This window comes from Macrobrachium nipponense, chromosome 26 (genome assembly GCF_015104395.2).
Source record: "Macrobrachium nipponense isolate FS-2020 chromosome 26, ASM1510439v2, whole genome shotgun sequence".
Lineage (NCBI taxonomy): Eukaryota > Metazoa > Arthropoda > Malacostraca > Decapoda > Palaemonidae > Macrobrachium > Macrobrachium nipponense.
The window spans coordinates 58,906,604-58,920,153 of NC_087215.1; the positions used below are offsets into that span (position 1 = coordinate 58,906,604).

A 13,550-nucleotide genomic window follows, 5' to 3' on the forward strand; every position below is an offset into this window, starting at 1 on the left:
CATATACAAAGGTGATTCTTCCTCTGAAAGGGAAGAAAAATGAAATTTTTCATTATTCAAATGAAGTTTTATTGTATACTTACCGAACAATTATAGAGCCGTGATTTCCACGAGCGGCAGGATACTAAATTCAAATTTTAGCGCGTCGGCGTCGCCAACACTGGTGGTGATGACGTCATCTCCCTCCACTCGCGGGAGAACCAGGTACAACTGCCCAGGTGAATCCAATTCTTTCTGCCCGTCCGTCCACCTAAGGGGAGGAGGGTGGGTAGTATAATCATAATTGTTCGGTAAGTATACAATAAAACTTCATTTTAATAATGAAAATTTCATTTTTATTGTAGTGTCTTACCGAACAATTATAGAGCTGATTACACATTTATGGGAAGGTGGGATTCAGTGGACCACTAGTATTTTTAAATGGTTACATTTATTGCAATACCAGTAAACACTCAAGGTGTCTGTTGTACCTTACCTTGTAAGAGAGCTACAGCAGACTGTTACTGCCTCTGGTCGGTGCTCTTCTTACTATTGTAGAGGAATTGGAATTTGACCAAAGTTAGCCTCTACAGGAGTGGAATCCTTCCGTAGTTCAAGCTAGTCCAGGCTGACTGACGGAGGATAGTAACAACAACGATTGCCCTTGCCCTGGGCTAAGACCAGAAATTCAATCATACAAAACATTTGTCACCAACACCAGATTTAAAAAACATATATACCCAACCATTGTAAAATCTGACCTAACAGACTGGTGAGTATCCCAGGTACTCAGTACCCCCAGCTTCCCTTGAACTCGACAACCTATTCAAGGTGAAAAGTTAGCATAGAGGTGACGACCCCTGTGCCGTTTCTCCCAACACCATGCCAGAAACCGCCACCGGACCTAACGTTTTACAATTCTCGAAACCGTTTCTATCTCTTTGAGATAATGACTCGCAAAACCGAATTCGATCTCCAGAACGTGCTCTGAAGAATCGAAGCTAAAGATAAATTCTTTCTGAATGCTAAAGAAGTTGCCACTGCTCTAACCTCGTGAGCTTTAACTCTCAGAACGGAAAGATTGTCGTTCTCGGACTGCGAGTGAGCTTCCCTGATAAGCTCTCTAATAAAGAACGATATAGCATTCTTAGAGAGAGGACGAGAGGGATTTTGAACCGAGGTCCAGAGCTTAGAAGATTGTCCTCTAATACCCTTAGTGGCAAATAGATACTGCTTAATAGGGCCCTGACTGGGACATAAGAGCCTTTCTTCCTCCTCATGTCCAACCAAATCAGATAAGTTCCTTACCACAAAACTCCTCGGCCAAGGATTAGAAGGATTCTCATTTTTGGCTAGAAAGGTCAAAGATACCAAAAATACAGCATTGCCTTGAGAGAAACCGACTTTTGTCTATAGCGTGCAATTCGCTGACACGCTTAGCAGAAGCTAGTGCAATAAGAAAGAGTGCCTTCTTAGTCAAGTTCCTGAGTGAAGCCGACTTCAAAGGCTCAAACGGTGGCCCCATGAGGAACTTAAGCACCACATCTAAGTTCCAAGCCACTGTATCTTGCGGGAGCTTAGTGGTTTCGAAAGACCTAATGAGGTCCGACAGATCTGAATTGGAGGAAATATCCAAACCTCGATGTCGAAAAACCGAAGAGAGCATGGCTCTATATCCTCTGATCGTCGAAGAAGCCAGTTCTTAGATTCCTAAGAAATAGAAGAAAATCTGCTATTTCTGTTAAAGAGGTCGCAGAAGTAGAGACTTTAGCACTTCTACACCACTCTCTGAAGATTCTCCACTTCCCTTGATAGAGTTTGTTAGAAGACTCTCTCCTACAACGAGCGATAGCTTCTGCAGCTCTTCTTGAAAATCCTTTCGCTCTGACAAGATTCCGGACAGTCTGAACCCTGTCAGAGCTAGAGCGGACAAGTTTTGGTGGAACCTCTTGAAGTGAGGTTGTTTGAGAAGCCACTTCTCTGGAGGAAGAAGTCTGGGGAAGGGGTCTACTAACAACTGGAGAAGGTCCGGGAACCACTCTTTCCTGGGCCAAAAGGGAGCGATTAACGTCAGTGTTACATTGCTGTGCGACATGAACTTGTTCAGCACCTCTCTTATTAGACCGAACGGAGGGAATGCATAAGCTTCCAGACCCGACCAATCCAACAGCATTGCGTCCACCGACCAAGCTAGAGGATCTGGGACTGGAGAACAAAAGAGAGGAAGACGGTTGTTCCTTGATGTCGCGAACAGGTCTATTGACGGTCGTCCCCAAGGCGCCAAAGTTTCTGACAAATCTTGTTGTCCAAAGTCCACTCCAGAGGTAACACTTGCTGTTGACGACTTAACTCGTCCGCCAGGACGTTCATCTTTCCCGGAACAAATCTCGGGACTAGCTGAACCTTCGCTTCGTTTGACCACAGGAGGAGATCCTTGGCTACTTCGTACAGAGAGAAAGACCGAGTCCCCCCCTGTTTCCGCACGTACGAGAGAGCCGTGGAGTTGTCGGAATGCACTGCCACTACTCGACCTTCTACTAAGCTCCGAAACTGTCTGAGCCCCAAGAAAATTGCTAACAGTTCCTTTACATTTATGTGGAACTTCTTCTCCTTCTCCGACCAAGCTCCTGAAGTCCGTTGATTTCCCAGTAGGGCTCCCCAACCTGTGTCCGATGCGTCGGAAAAGAACTGTAGGTTCGGGAGGATGGGTCGTAAATCTAACCCTTCTTCCAACCTTGCTCGAGAGCGCCACCACCTTAGGTCCTCTTTTATTTGATCTGTGACAGGAAAGGTAATAGAGTCTGGTTGTGTCTTCCTGCACCAAGAGGCTCTCAGGAAAAACTGCAGAGGTCTCCATGTGCAGTCCTTTTGCCCAACGTCACAAATTTCTCCACTGACGTCAATTTGCCCAGGAGTCTCATCCACTGATTGGCAGAACTTACCTTTTTGTCCAAGAACTCCTGAACTGTCTCCAGACAGCCTTGAACCCTCTTCGGGGACAGAAAAGCCCAAAGAAAAAAAACTTGAGCATTCAGAATCATCCCCAAATAAAGGATGCTCTGAGATGGAACCAACTGGGACTTCTGTTTGTTGACAGAATTCCTAACTTTCTGGCAAGATCCAGAGTTGTTCCAAGGTCCTTTCATGCACCGACTCTCTGATTCCGACCGGAGAAGCCAATCGTCCAGATAGAGGGAGATTCTTACTCCTAATATGTGCAGCCAGCTTCCTATCGGGGATAGAACCCTGGTGAAAACTTGAGGAGCGGTCGCTAGTCCGAAGCAAAGCGCCCGAAACTGAAACACCTTGCCTTCGAACATGAACCTCAGGTACTTCCGAGATTCGCGATGTATCGGAATGTGAAAATAAGCGTCTTGCATGTCCAGAGAGACCATCCAATCCCCCTGTCTGATGGACTCCAGAACCGACCGAGTGGTCTCCATATGAAATTTTGTTTTCTGGACATGCAAGTTCAGGGCGCTCACATCCAAAACCGGCCTCCAGCCCCCTGATGACTTGGGAACTACAAAAAGGCGATTGTAAAAGCCTGGAGGAAAATCCCCTTCTATCTGTTCTATCGCTTCTTTGAGAACAAAAGCGCTTCCACTTCTGCGGCTAGCGCCAGAAATTTGTCTGAGCCCGGAGAGTATGCCTGGAATGGATTGGCACAGGTGAGAGCGAGGGAGGTGAAACGAGAGGAATACGATAGCCGAACTTGAGTACTTGCATACCCAGGCTTCTGCTCCTCTGTTTTCCCATTCCTCCCAAAACAGAGCCAGCCTGGCTCCCACTGGTGCATGAAGAACCGAGCTTTCATTTGGAAGGTTTGTTAACCTTGGCTGAGGCCTTAGACTGAGGTCGCAAATTCGACTTCGGCCGAAAGAAGCGCTTGGGTTTTCTCCCTCGAAAAGGCACTTGGGCCAGAGGAGAAACCGAAGGAACAGTCTCCACAGGAGCTTTAGGTCTCTTAGTAGACGAGCCAGTAAATCCGAAGTAGATTTCTTATCTAGCGCAGACGAAATTGACAACACTACATCGTCTGGAAAGAGGTTATCTTTCACAAAAGGAGCGAACAAGAGAGCAGACTTCTGTTGGGAAGTAACCCTTTTAGAAGCAAAGGAGCACCAAAGTTGCCTTTTCTTAAGGGTACCAAAGGCGATGAGCGAAGCTAACTCATCACATCCATCCCTAATGGATTTGTCCGCACAGGACAGAACACCAATCCAATCCTCCGCTAACTCCTGAGAAAGAGAAGGACAGTCTTCGATCTTGGCCGCTAAAGCGCCAATAGTCCAATCAAGGAAGCTAAAGACTTCCAAAAGTTTAAATTGATTCTTTACAACGTGGTCCCAACTCCGGCGCTGTAAAGAAAACTTTCGCTGCGGCGAAAGCAGATCTTCTAGAGGAGTCGATTAAACTGGAGAAGTCTCCCTGGGAGGAGGCAGAAACTCCCAGAGAAGGAGCTTCCCCAGTTACATAAACCTATAACTTACGAAGCAACTTAGAGGGAGGGTAAGCAAAAACAAAGAGCCTTCCCTAAGTCTCTTTTCATAGACATCCATTTCTCAGTCTCTTTCAACGAATGTCTAACCGCTTTAGATAGAACAAGTTTTGGGAGGAGAGGGTCTGAAGTTCCTCCTCATCAAAAAAGTCGAAGTTGGGGGAGCGCGGAGCCGCTTTCTCAAAATAATCTGGATAAGATACCAGAAGAAATCTAAGGAGACGTGAATAACACGAGAGGTGATGTGAATCCTCCTCCTCTACTTCTTCATTCTCCGATACCGCCGAAGAATTAGACGAACTACAACCTGATCTGAAGGTTTCGAACCACCCTTGGACTCATTCATCCAGTTGGTTAACATCTCTAACTGCTTGCGCAAAGGCGCCAGAGATGAATCAAAAACAGTTAACGTAGGCTTGGAAGAGCCTAAATGTCAGCAGGAGGGTGCGGAAAAACTACTTGCGCCTCGCTCGGAGGCGCCGAAATTCGAGGCGAAACAGGCGCATCAGGCGTAACAGAGAAAAAAGCGCCCTAAAGAAACCCCCTTAGAACTGCTAGCTACAGCGCAAAACCACAATCTCTACTAGTAGATGGAGCCGAAAAAGGCACAGATTGAGGCGACGAACGAGCCACTAACGGCCGCGGCGCAACCCTACTCTCAGGCTCCTTATACGCTTGACTGGAGGAGGCGAAGAATCGGCGCCTGAACGCCTCTTTAAGGGACGCGAAACGGGCGAATCTCGCCAAGAGCGCCGCGCGACCGGAGACGAATCGCTTGAATCATTCGAAAGGCGTCTGACCGCAACACCTTTCCAACGCTTAGCCGAGCCCTGTTGAGGCGCAACAGGCTCAACAAGAGAGGCGCCTGTTCTGTGGGCAAATCCCGATCGACCTCCCTTGGACTTCCGGTATGTCTTCTCCCCGGTGCGGGGGAGCTGGACAGTGACCTTTGTCTAGGAGCCACGTGTCAGGACAGACAGACGCACCCTCAACTACACTCTTTACCTGAAGCCGCTTTCTCCAAAAACGTCTTAACTGAATTACCAAGTTGCAAAACCGTATTCGCTAGTACCGAAAATTTCTGATCTAACCTCGATTCCAGACTGGCAATGGTGTCGGAAGAAACTACACGGGAAGCCGGAGAAGTGGAATTAGTAGGAGGAATAGGAGGTGTAGTTAAAGGAGACATAACAATTTGAGGAGAAACAGAAGGAACAGATGCATCGCAAGACGAAGCAGAGCTAAGTCTACTTTCCCTAAGCGCTGCTTTTCTAATTCTGTCTTTAGCTAATTTCTCCGAGTATGAACTAAAAAACTTCCATTGAGAATCAGTCCAATCACTACACTCGTTACATGTTCGATCTGCTGAACAAACCTGTCCCCTACACTTAACACATTTAGTGTGAGAATCATACTCTAACTTGGATAATCTAGTTTTACATCCTGAGATGCAAAACCTAACTCCCGACGGACTAAAATCCGACATGGCAACGCCTAAATAAAAAGCAAAATAATAACAACGCCAAAAAAGAGTACTTCACCAATTCCGAAGATCAAATCCACAAGAAAAAAAAAGCGAAGCAAAGTCATCCAACCGCACCGACCACCGATGTTCACCGGACGCCGGCAGGAAAAGAATTGGATTCACCTGGGCAGTTGTACCTGGTTCTCCCGCGAGTGGAGGGAGATGACGTCATCACCACCAGTGTTGGCGACGCCGACGCGCTAAATTTGAATTTAGTATCCTGCCGCTCGTGGAAATCACGGCTCTATAATTGTTCGGTAAGACACTACAATAAAAAACCGCTATGTGGTCACAGAGGTATCGGAAGAGGACAGCTTCCTCATTCCCTCTAGCACGATCTGCAGCAATTCTATGTCTTGGCCATGACTATTGTCATTTACCTTGAAAAAATGCTCTCATTCATGTCCACTTCTGGTCAATCTGCACGCAGACAGACTCAGAGTGGAGAGGTTGTTAAGGTCCATTTATAATAGATGCTGATAGAATATCCAGACTCTCTTGGAAAAAACTTCCAAAACATGTTGTGAGAAGAACGTGACCTCTGTGAATCCAACCTCTCTAAGGCCAAAATGAGGCATAAAGTATTATCCTCTCTTTCTTTGACGCCCTTTATCTTAAATTCTGTAAAGAATTTATATTTAGGGGAAAAAAGACTAAAGTTTATTCCCCTTTCTATAAAATAAAGATGGCGTATATTGCTACCTCTCTTGGTTCGAGGAAAAGGAAGCAGTCTATAGGAAGCCTGTTCGTCTTCTACCTTGCTAAGAGATCTATGAAGAAGACTTTCCGCAGGTTCTCACAACTCTTTCCAATAAATGTTAGACATACGTTAACAGTTATTATCGTCGATCGAGAAGGTTCTCTTTGTTAACGCGAACAGGAGTGAAAAAAGAGATTCTTGATGTTCTTTGCGATATGAGAGTCGTGGAATTGGCCTAAGTGATTAAATGGGTAACGAAATCAGGAACGAATCTTGCCATTACCGAGCCTGCTGTCCGAGAGGCTACTGGACTCTTAGGTTAATAACTCGCTAAAACGAGAAAATCTTGGATGGTGCTCTTGGCTCACTGCACCAGGCTGGCGCTTCTGGCGCATTGCGCCAGGTTGGCGCTTCTAGCGCTTTGCGCCAGGCTGGCGCTTTGAGCCAGGCTGGTGCTTCCTTCTAATTCTTTTTAGGTTATGTGCCAGAACATCTGTGCCTTTATGGTACCCGACATCCTTTCACATGTTAATTCCGTTCTTAGTAGGAAAAAACTTTATATACGTAGTATAGTCCATTCAGGGAAACAAGTTCTGCCACAAAGAGAATGTTTCCCATCCGACTCATCCATCTTCTTCTGAGCAGGTACTCTAATAAGCCATGCTTTTATAAGCCTGAGAGCATTATATAATATAATGTTCTGCTGCGATAGAATCCTTTAATAATGTTACCTACGGTAAACAGCATTGAAAGGTTGTAATATCTCTCTTATTGAAAGCTTCTTAGCAAAAGGCATACAATATTTTATTTATGTTAGCTTAACTATCCCCTCAATCCGAGGCTAAGACCGCGATTGTAGGGGAGAGATATGGATAGTTATTCCATCCCGCAGGAGAGAGAGATGTAACAGACCGTTCATGACCGACACCTACATGGTACTACGTTGGTCTCAGGCTCTCAGCGAAAGCAGTCTCCGTTAGCCGTCTGGCCTTACTCTTCCAGAGTTGCCAGCTACTCCATTTAATAAAGGAATCTTATAAAATTATTATCGAACTTCAGGATGTTCTTATTAAAGCATATTTAAGCGAAACAAGACTTTGATAAATCTAGAAGCTAAGTAGGTGTTGTCTTAACAATCCCTTTAAGCGTAGTCCCTCCTAGGAAAGTCCTAGAAGGATACTGGTAATTGAGTTGCACAGCAAAGAAGTAACTATGGTGTGTGTTTATGATTTGACCGTATCGTATTCTCATACAGCAGATACTCTACTACCTTCTACTATCTTCGTTCTTTTCGTTAATAGAACGATAGAAAGAGTATATATCTCCTTAAGGAAGGAAGTTAATCCAGGAACTCTTTAAATCTTCGTGATTTCCTCATAAATCGCGGAAGAGACAGAATTCCTGTTCATCTCTAGGGTTTACGGAAGGAAGTAGATATTTCCTATCCGCCATCATACCCAAACGTCGATGAGATTCTTATTAAGAAAAACTCCCAAAGCTCTTGCCTCCTCATAACGAGGGAAGAGCATGGATGAAGGAGAGAGTCTGCATTGAGAGGAACTGTGTAACACAGGAGTCTTCTGAATAATGAAAAGGGGCTTCTCTTAGTATCAGAATCCTTCTGACAAAAGCAACGGCCGCCTGTGCGACATCTTGCCCCTTTGCCAGGGGAAAGTTGCTCAAGTTAAAAAACTCAAAGAGGAGCCTCGCAACTGACCTCTCTCTCAAATGAAGATTTTGGCGCTCAGTTGCTGGAACGCGGCTCGCGTTTATCTGTATGAACGAGGCTCGCGCTAGTCTGTTGGAACGCGGCTCGCGCTAGTCTGTTGGAACGCGGTCGCTGCTGGCTGTTGGAACGTGGCTCGCGCTAGCTTGCTGGCTGGCTCTCAGCCCTCGCTCAGTGTTCTCTTAGTTTTCAGAGAACGCGCCAGATCGTCCGAACTCCAAACATGTACATTCTTCGTCTTTTCAGATGTAAGATGAAGAAACGGAAGAAGAGACGCACTTTTTTAAGGATGCCTTTTCAATGGCTATCCTTGGCAGTCTGGGACGCTACTAAAGAACCTGCCGAGGGGACGCCCGACCGGTGGGGATTCTCTGAAACCTCCGTGAGGCTTTCGACATCCCTTCTCCTCTGGGCTTGTGAGCTTGGAAGAGGTCTAGGCCTGAGAGCGAGACAGAGCTGATCGGACGCACCCTCCACTATTATAGGACGCCTTTCCAATGGCGAACTTGGCAGTCTGGGACGTTCTACAGATCCTGCCGAGGGGACGCCTGATCGGTGGGGATTCTCCATAACCTCCATAAGGCTTTCGACTTTCCTTCTCCTCTGGGCCAGGGAGCTTGGAAGCGGTCTAGACCTGGGAGCGAAACAGAGCCGATCAGAACGCACCCTCCACTGCACTGGGACACTAAATTCCCCTTCTTACCTTATAAGAGCTCGTATCCTTAACGCTACATCCAATTATCTTCAAAATTTATTAATTTGTAGATTCTGTAGAGTAAGAAGGAGATGAGGATGCAAAAACTATTACTGTTAATACTCTAACTGCTCGTTAGCACGAGAGCTATTAAAGCTTCTAAAGGCAGCGTAAAAAGTTATATGCTTTCCTGACTTCCTAAAGTAGGAAGTTAGAGTTTTATATTTCCTCAATAAAGTTCTAACACTTATTACACGTATTAATGAATAAATATTAATATTTCCCTTTCTTGCAAACTAAATGAGTGTCTACCGAAAAATTCGGTAGTTACTTCATAAATTCTTCGAAATTTTCGAAGTCAAATTTATTAAAAAGTTAATAAAAGCGTATGCCGAACCAAAGACCCAGTACTTCCCTGCAAAAGACAGCCCAGAAGATCGATGGCGATGAAACACGAAAATCAAGTCAGGAGGTACCGCAAACATTTGTTTACAATACGGCGACAGAGAAAAATCTGGTTTTAGAAGGTATGGTTCCTATTCCTGCCACCCAGCGGCGGGACGGTAGATCACCTGACCTACCTACCTGTAGTGTGTGCCGCGAAATTCGAATTTCTGTCGGGGAAGACGGAGTCTTAGCTAAGTATATATCTGTCAGGGAAGTTGAATGTATGAAAAAAAAAGATTAACCATACTGCCATTTCATTATGTCTAAGTCCCAAATACAATGTTTAACATCTTACACTATGTAGAATCTACTGGTCACTTTATTACCAGATACATATGCAACTGTAAAAGCCACAATGCCCTCTTAACTTCATAAATTCTTTGCTCTTTTTTGGATACGCTTGTCACTACAAAGCCTAAAGATCTAATTTCAAAGAAATTTTCTGAAGAAATCGTGGTGTCCAGTACCAGGAAACTAACCCAGGTTCCACAATCACAAGGAGGTCACGTTGCCAACCTGACCACAAGAAGGATAAAGTCTACTCCCTCTCATACATACATATAACTGTCGTTTTCAGATAAACTTATTTGAACTGGAACAGACCCATCCTCACCATCGTAGCCAAGTGGGCAATCATTTTTATTGCTTTTCAGGCTGATATTTATATGTAGAATCTGCTGGTCATATGTATCTGGTAAGAAAGTGACCAGTAGATTCTACATATATATTTCAGCCTAAAAAGCAATAAAAATGATTGCCCACTTGGCTACCATGGTGAGGATGGGTCTATTCCAGCTCAAATAAGTATATCTGAAAATGACATATGTATGAGAGGGAGTAGACTTATCCTTCTCTTGGTCAGGTCAGCAACACGACCTCTTTTTGATTATGAGATCTGGGTTTGTTTCCTGGTACAAGATTTCTTCAGAAAAATTTCTTTGAACTTGGATCTTCAGGCTTTGTAGTGACAAGCATAGCCAAATAAAGAGCAAAGAATTCAAGAAGTTAAGAGTGCATTGTGGCTATTACAGTTGCATATGTATCTGGTAAAAAAGTGACCAGTAGATTTGTTTCCTGGTACAAGATTTCTTCAGAAAAATTTCTTTGAACTTGGATCTTCAGGCTTTGTAGTGACAAGCATAGCCAAATAAAGAGCAAAGAATTCAAGAAGTTAAGAGGGCATTGTGGCTATTACAGTTGCATATGTATCTGGTAAAAAAGTGACCAGTAGATTCTACATTTATATTTTAGCCTAAAACGTAATAAAAATGATTGCCCACTTGGCTATGATGGTGAGGATGGGTCTATTCCAGCTCAAATAAGTATATTTAAAAACGACAGGTATGAATATGTATACATGAGAGGGAGTAGACTTTTATCCTTCTTGTGGTCTGGTCGGCAACGTGCCCTCTGTGATTGTGATCTGAGTTAGTTTCCCAGTACCGGACATCACAATTTCTTCAGAAAAATTTTTTTGAACTTGGATTTTCTGGCTTTGTAGTGACAAGGCGTATAAAAAAAAAAAAAAAAAAAAAAAAAAAACAAAAAAAAAAAAAAAAAAAAAAAAAAAAAAAAAAAAAAAAAAAAAAAAAAAAATCAAGAAGTTAAGAAGGCATTGTGGCAATTGCTACAGTTGCATTTTACAATACATTCCAGCAATTCAAAAAGGCAACTCACATGTGCAAGAAGACAAAGATTAACCTCAAAATCTCATGGAAAATGTATACAATAGCGGATGCAGGTATTCGTGTTCTCGGCATTCGCCGACTCAAGTGTTCCTGTATTTCTTTATGGACCATATATGCCCATTATTCACGGGAAAGTAGCTTATTCATATTTTTTTTATGAGAAATATCTACAAATTACTGTATTTTCATATAAATTTCATAATTAAATGCATTTCTAACTTAAAAAAAAAAAAAAAAAAAAAAAAAAAAAAAAAAAAAAAAAAAAAAAACAGGTATAAGCATTTTTAGTGTTTCTTGAGTTAGAACTAATAAAATAGGCAGTTTTAAGCCTTTTTATAAGGGTTTTAAGTATTCACGAATTCTGGCTATTGGCAGGGGAGTCTGGAAGGCATCCCCTGTGAAAATGGGGGTCCACTGTTTCTGAGCTTTTGGAATTAAATATTAATTTACATAAAGAACAGGAAACAGAATTTTAAAACACTGGAGATGCTAAGTACTTTCATCTAATTACTAATAACAGTACTTAGCATCTCCAGTGTTTCAATTCTCCTCCGTGGCTGTAACTTTGTATAATCATCACGTTTGTTATTTCTTCGTGATTTAAAATCAAACATAGAACACGAAGTATATTTAGATATGGAAAAAACAAACACTCTTACATTCCTAAGATCTAAGGCAGATTAATACAGTAAAAGGAGTATACTCACATCAGATGTCATAACTGCAATTCTCTGGGGGGCTATAGCACCACGCAGTACATTTTCACGGAGCTGTGGGTTCTTAGAATCTTTGAGGTTGTATACACGTGAGCGTAAGCGATTTTTGTAACCCGCGTCTGTGTTGCCAAATTCTTGATAAATTGCACCTTCTATCTGCTCTGCCAGATATTCAGGGGTGGCTATGGCATCTTCAGGCACCTCTGAAATTGTTCGTATATAAAACGATTGGTAATTTTCATCTTACAGGAAACAAATATTTATAAAAAAACCTATAAATAAGTACCATAATACAGTGCACAACAGAGAACATATAAACTAGTGAATAGATTTTGGAGTGTGATTCAATACAGTCCTAACCTGTGTGACTCCTGTTTAATCTTATTTTTCTTAAGCAAAATAACATAAAACAAAGTGATAACTGTGTTTTACAGTGGTACACTGTACACCCAGTAGTACAACCACAATAATGTGTGATGCGTTGTGTACAGAGATGTGGTATTTTACAGCCGTATGTCTTTTTTTTAACATATTTGGAAATTCCATTATCAGCAATGGCTCGGGCTCTATTAATGAGGGTACGGGAGAGATTACTGTAATTAATTCAAAGAAAATACTACAAAACCAACATCTATGACATACAAATTGCAACAATAAAACCTTAAAAAGAAATATTGTCCACACATATCTCTTAAGTTACATGTTACAAGTACAGTGGTTCCACCCCAAATTCGCATTCTCCAGATTCACGGACTCTCAGATTCGCAATTTCGACCATATCTATCCATTATTCACAGGAAATTCGCCAATTCGCAGTATTTTTCTATGAGAAATATCCAGAAATTCCTGTTTTTTTTAAAACAATTTCATCTTAAAATGCACTTTTGGTGATAAAATTATTAAAAAAAAACCAGGTATAATAATTTTTAGTGATGTTTTCTTTGAGTTTTACCTGCCAAAATACAGTTTTTTCAGTGTCTTTATAGGGGTTGCGATTATTGGGGGATTCTAAATATTTGCAGACGACCACTGTAGAGTAATCTGCTAAATGCAAAGACTTTCATATCATAAAAGTAACTTACCAGTTGATTTTAACGCATTAGCTATCATCTCACGGCATTTGAGTCGCAAAGAATCAGTTGTGGGTGGAGCTGCATTGGGGAATGTAACTGGTTTTGAATTACCACTGCTACTGCTACTACTGTTACCATTGCTGGCGCTTTTCTTTTCCTTATCCTCTTTCTCTTTCTTCTTCTCCTCCTTTCCATCTTTATCATCATCATCCTTTTTGTCTGAAAAGAAAAAAAAGCATTACTGTATTTACCAAATCTCAGTGATCTACAATATAAGTGTCAATTTACTTGGGCAATTCATATTTTCCTTAGGCATACAAATCACAGCCTTGTAAGTAGTATTTCTAAGCAGCATGTTGGAATTGTTGTTGATACAAACCATTTCCTTTTACTAGGGCAACTCACTCCATAGGTTGGAAGTAGACTATTAACAGACTGATTAGTTTCGACAGTCAGCAGGAGTGCCGACTCCTGCAACCTCCTATCCTCTACTATAGGGAT

General features: G+C 42.6%; 1 protein-coding gene across 1 annotated transcript in view; it reads right to left on the minus strand.

Moving 5' to 3' along the window:
* LOC135200306 (transcription elongation factor S-II-like) overlaps nucleotides 1-13,550 on the minus strand; it is a 102,430-nt gene that overhangs the window by 24,341 nt on the left and 64,539 nt on the right. Inside the window, 2 exon segments of the mRNA XM_064228843.1 lie at nucleotides 11,968-12,179; nucleotides 13,059-13,268. Of these exon segments, the coding sequence (XP_064084913.1) occupies nucleotides 11,968-12,179; nucleotides 13,059-13,268 (422 nt within the window).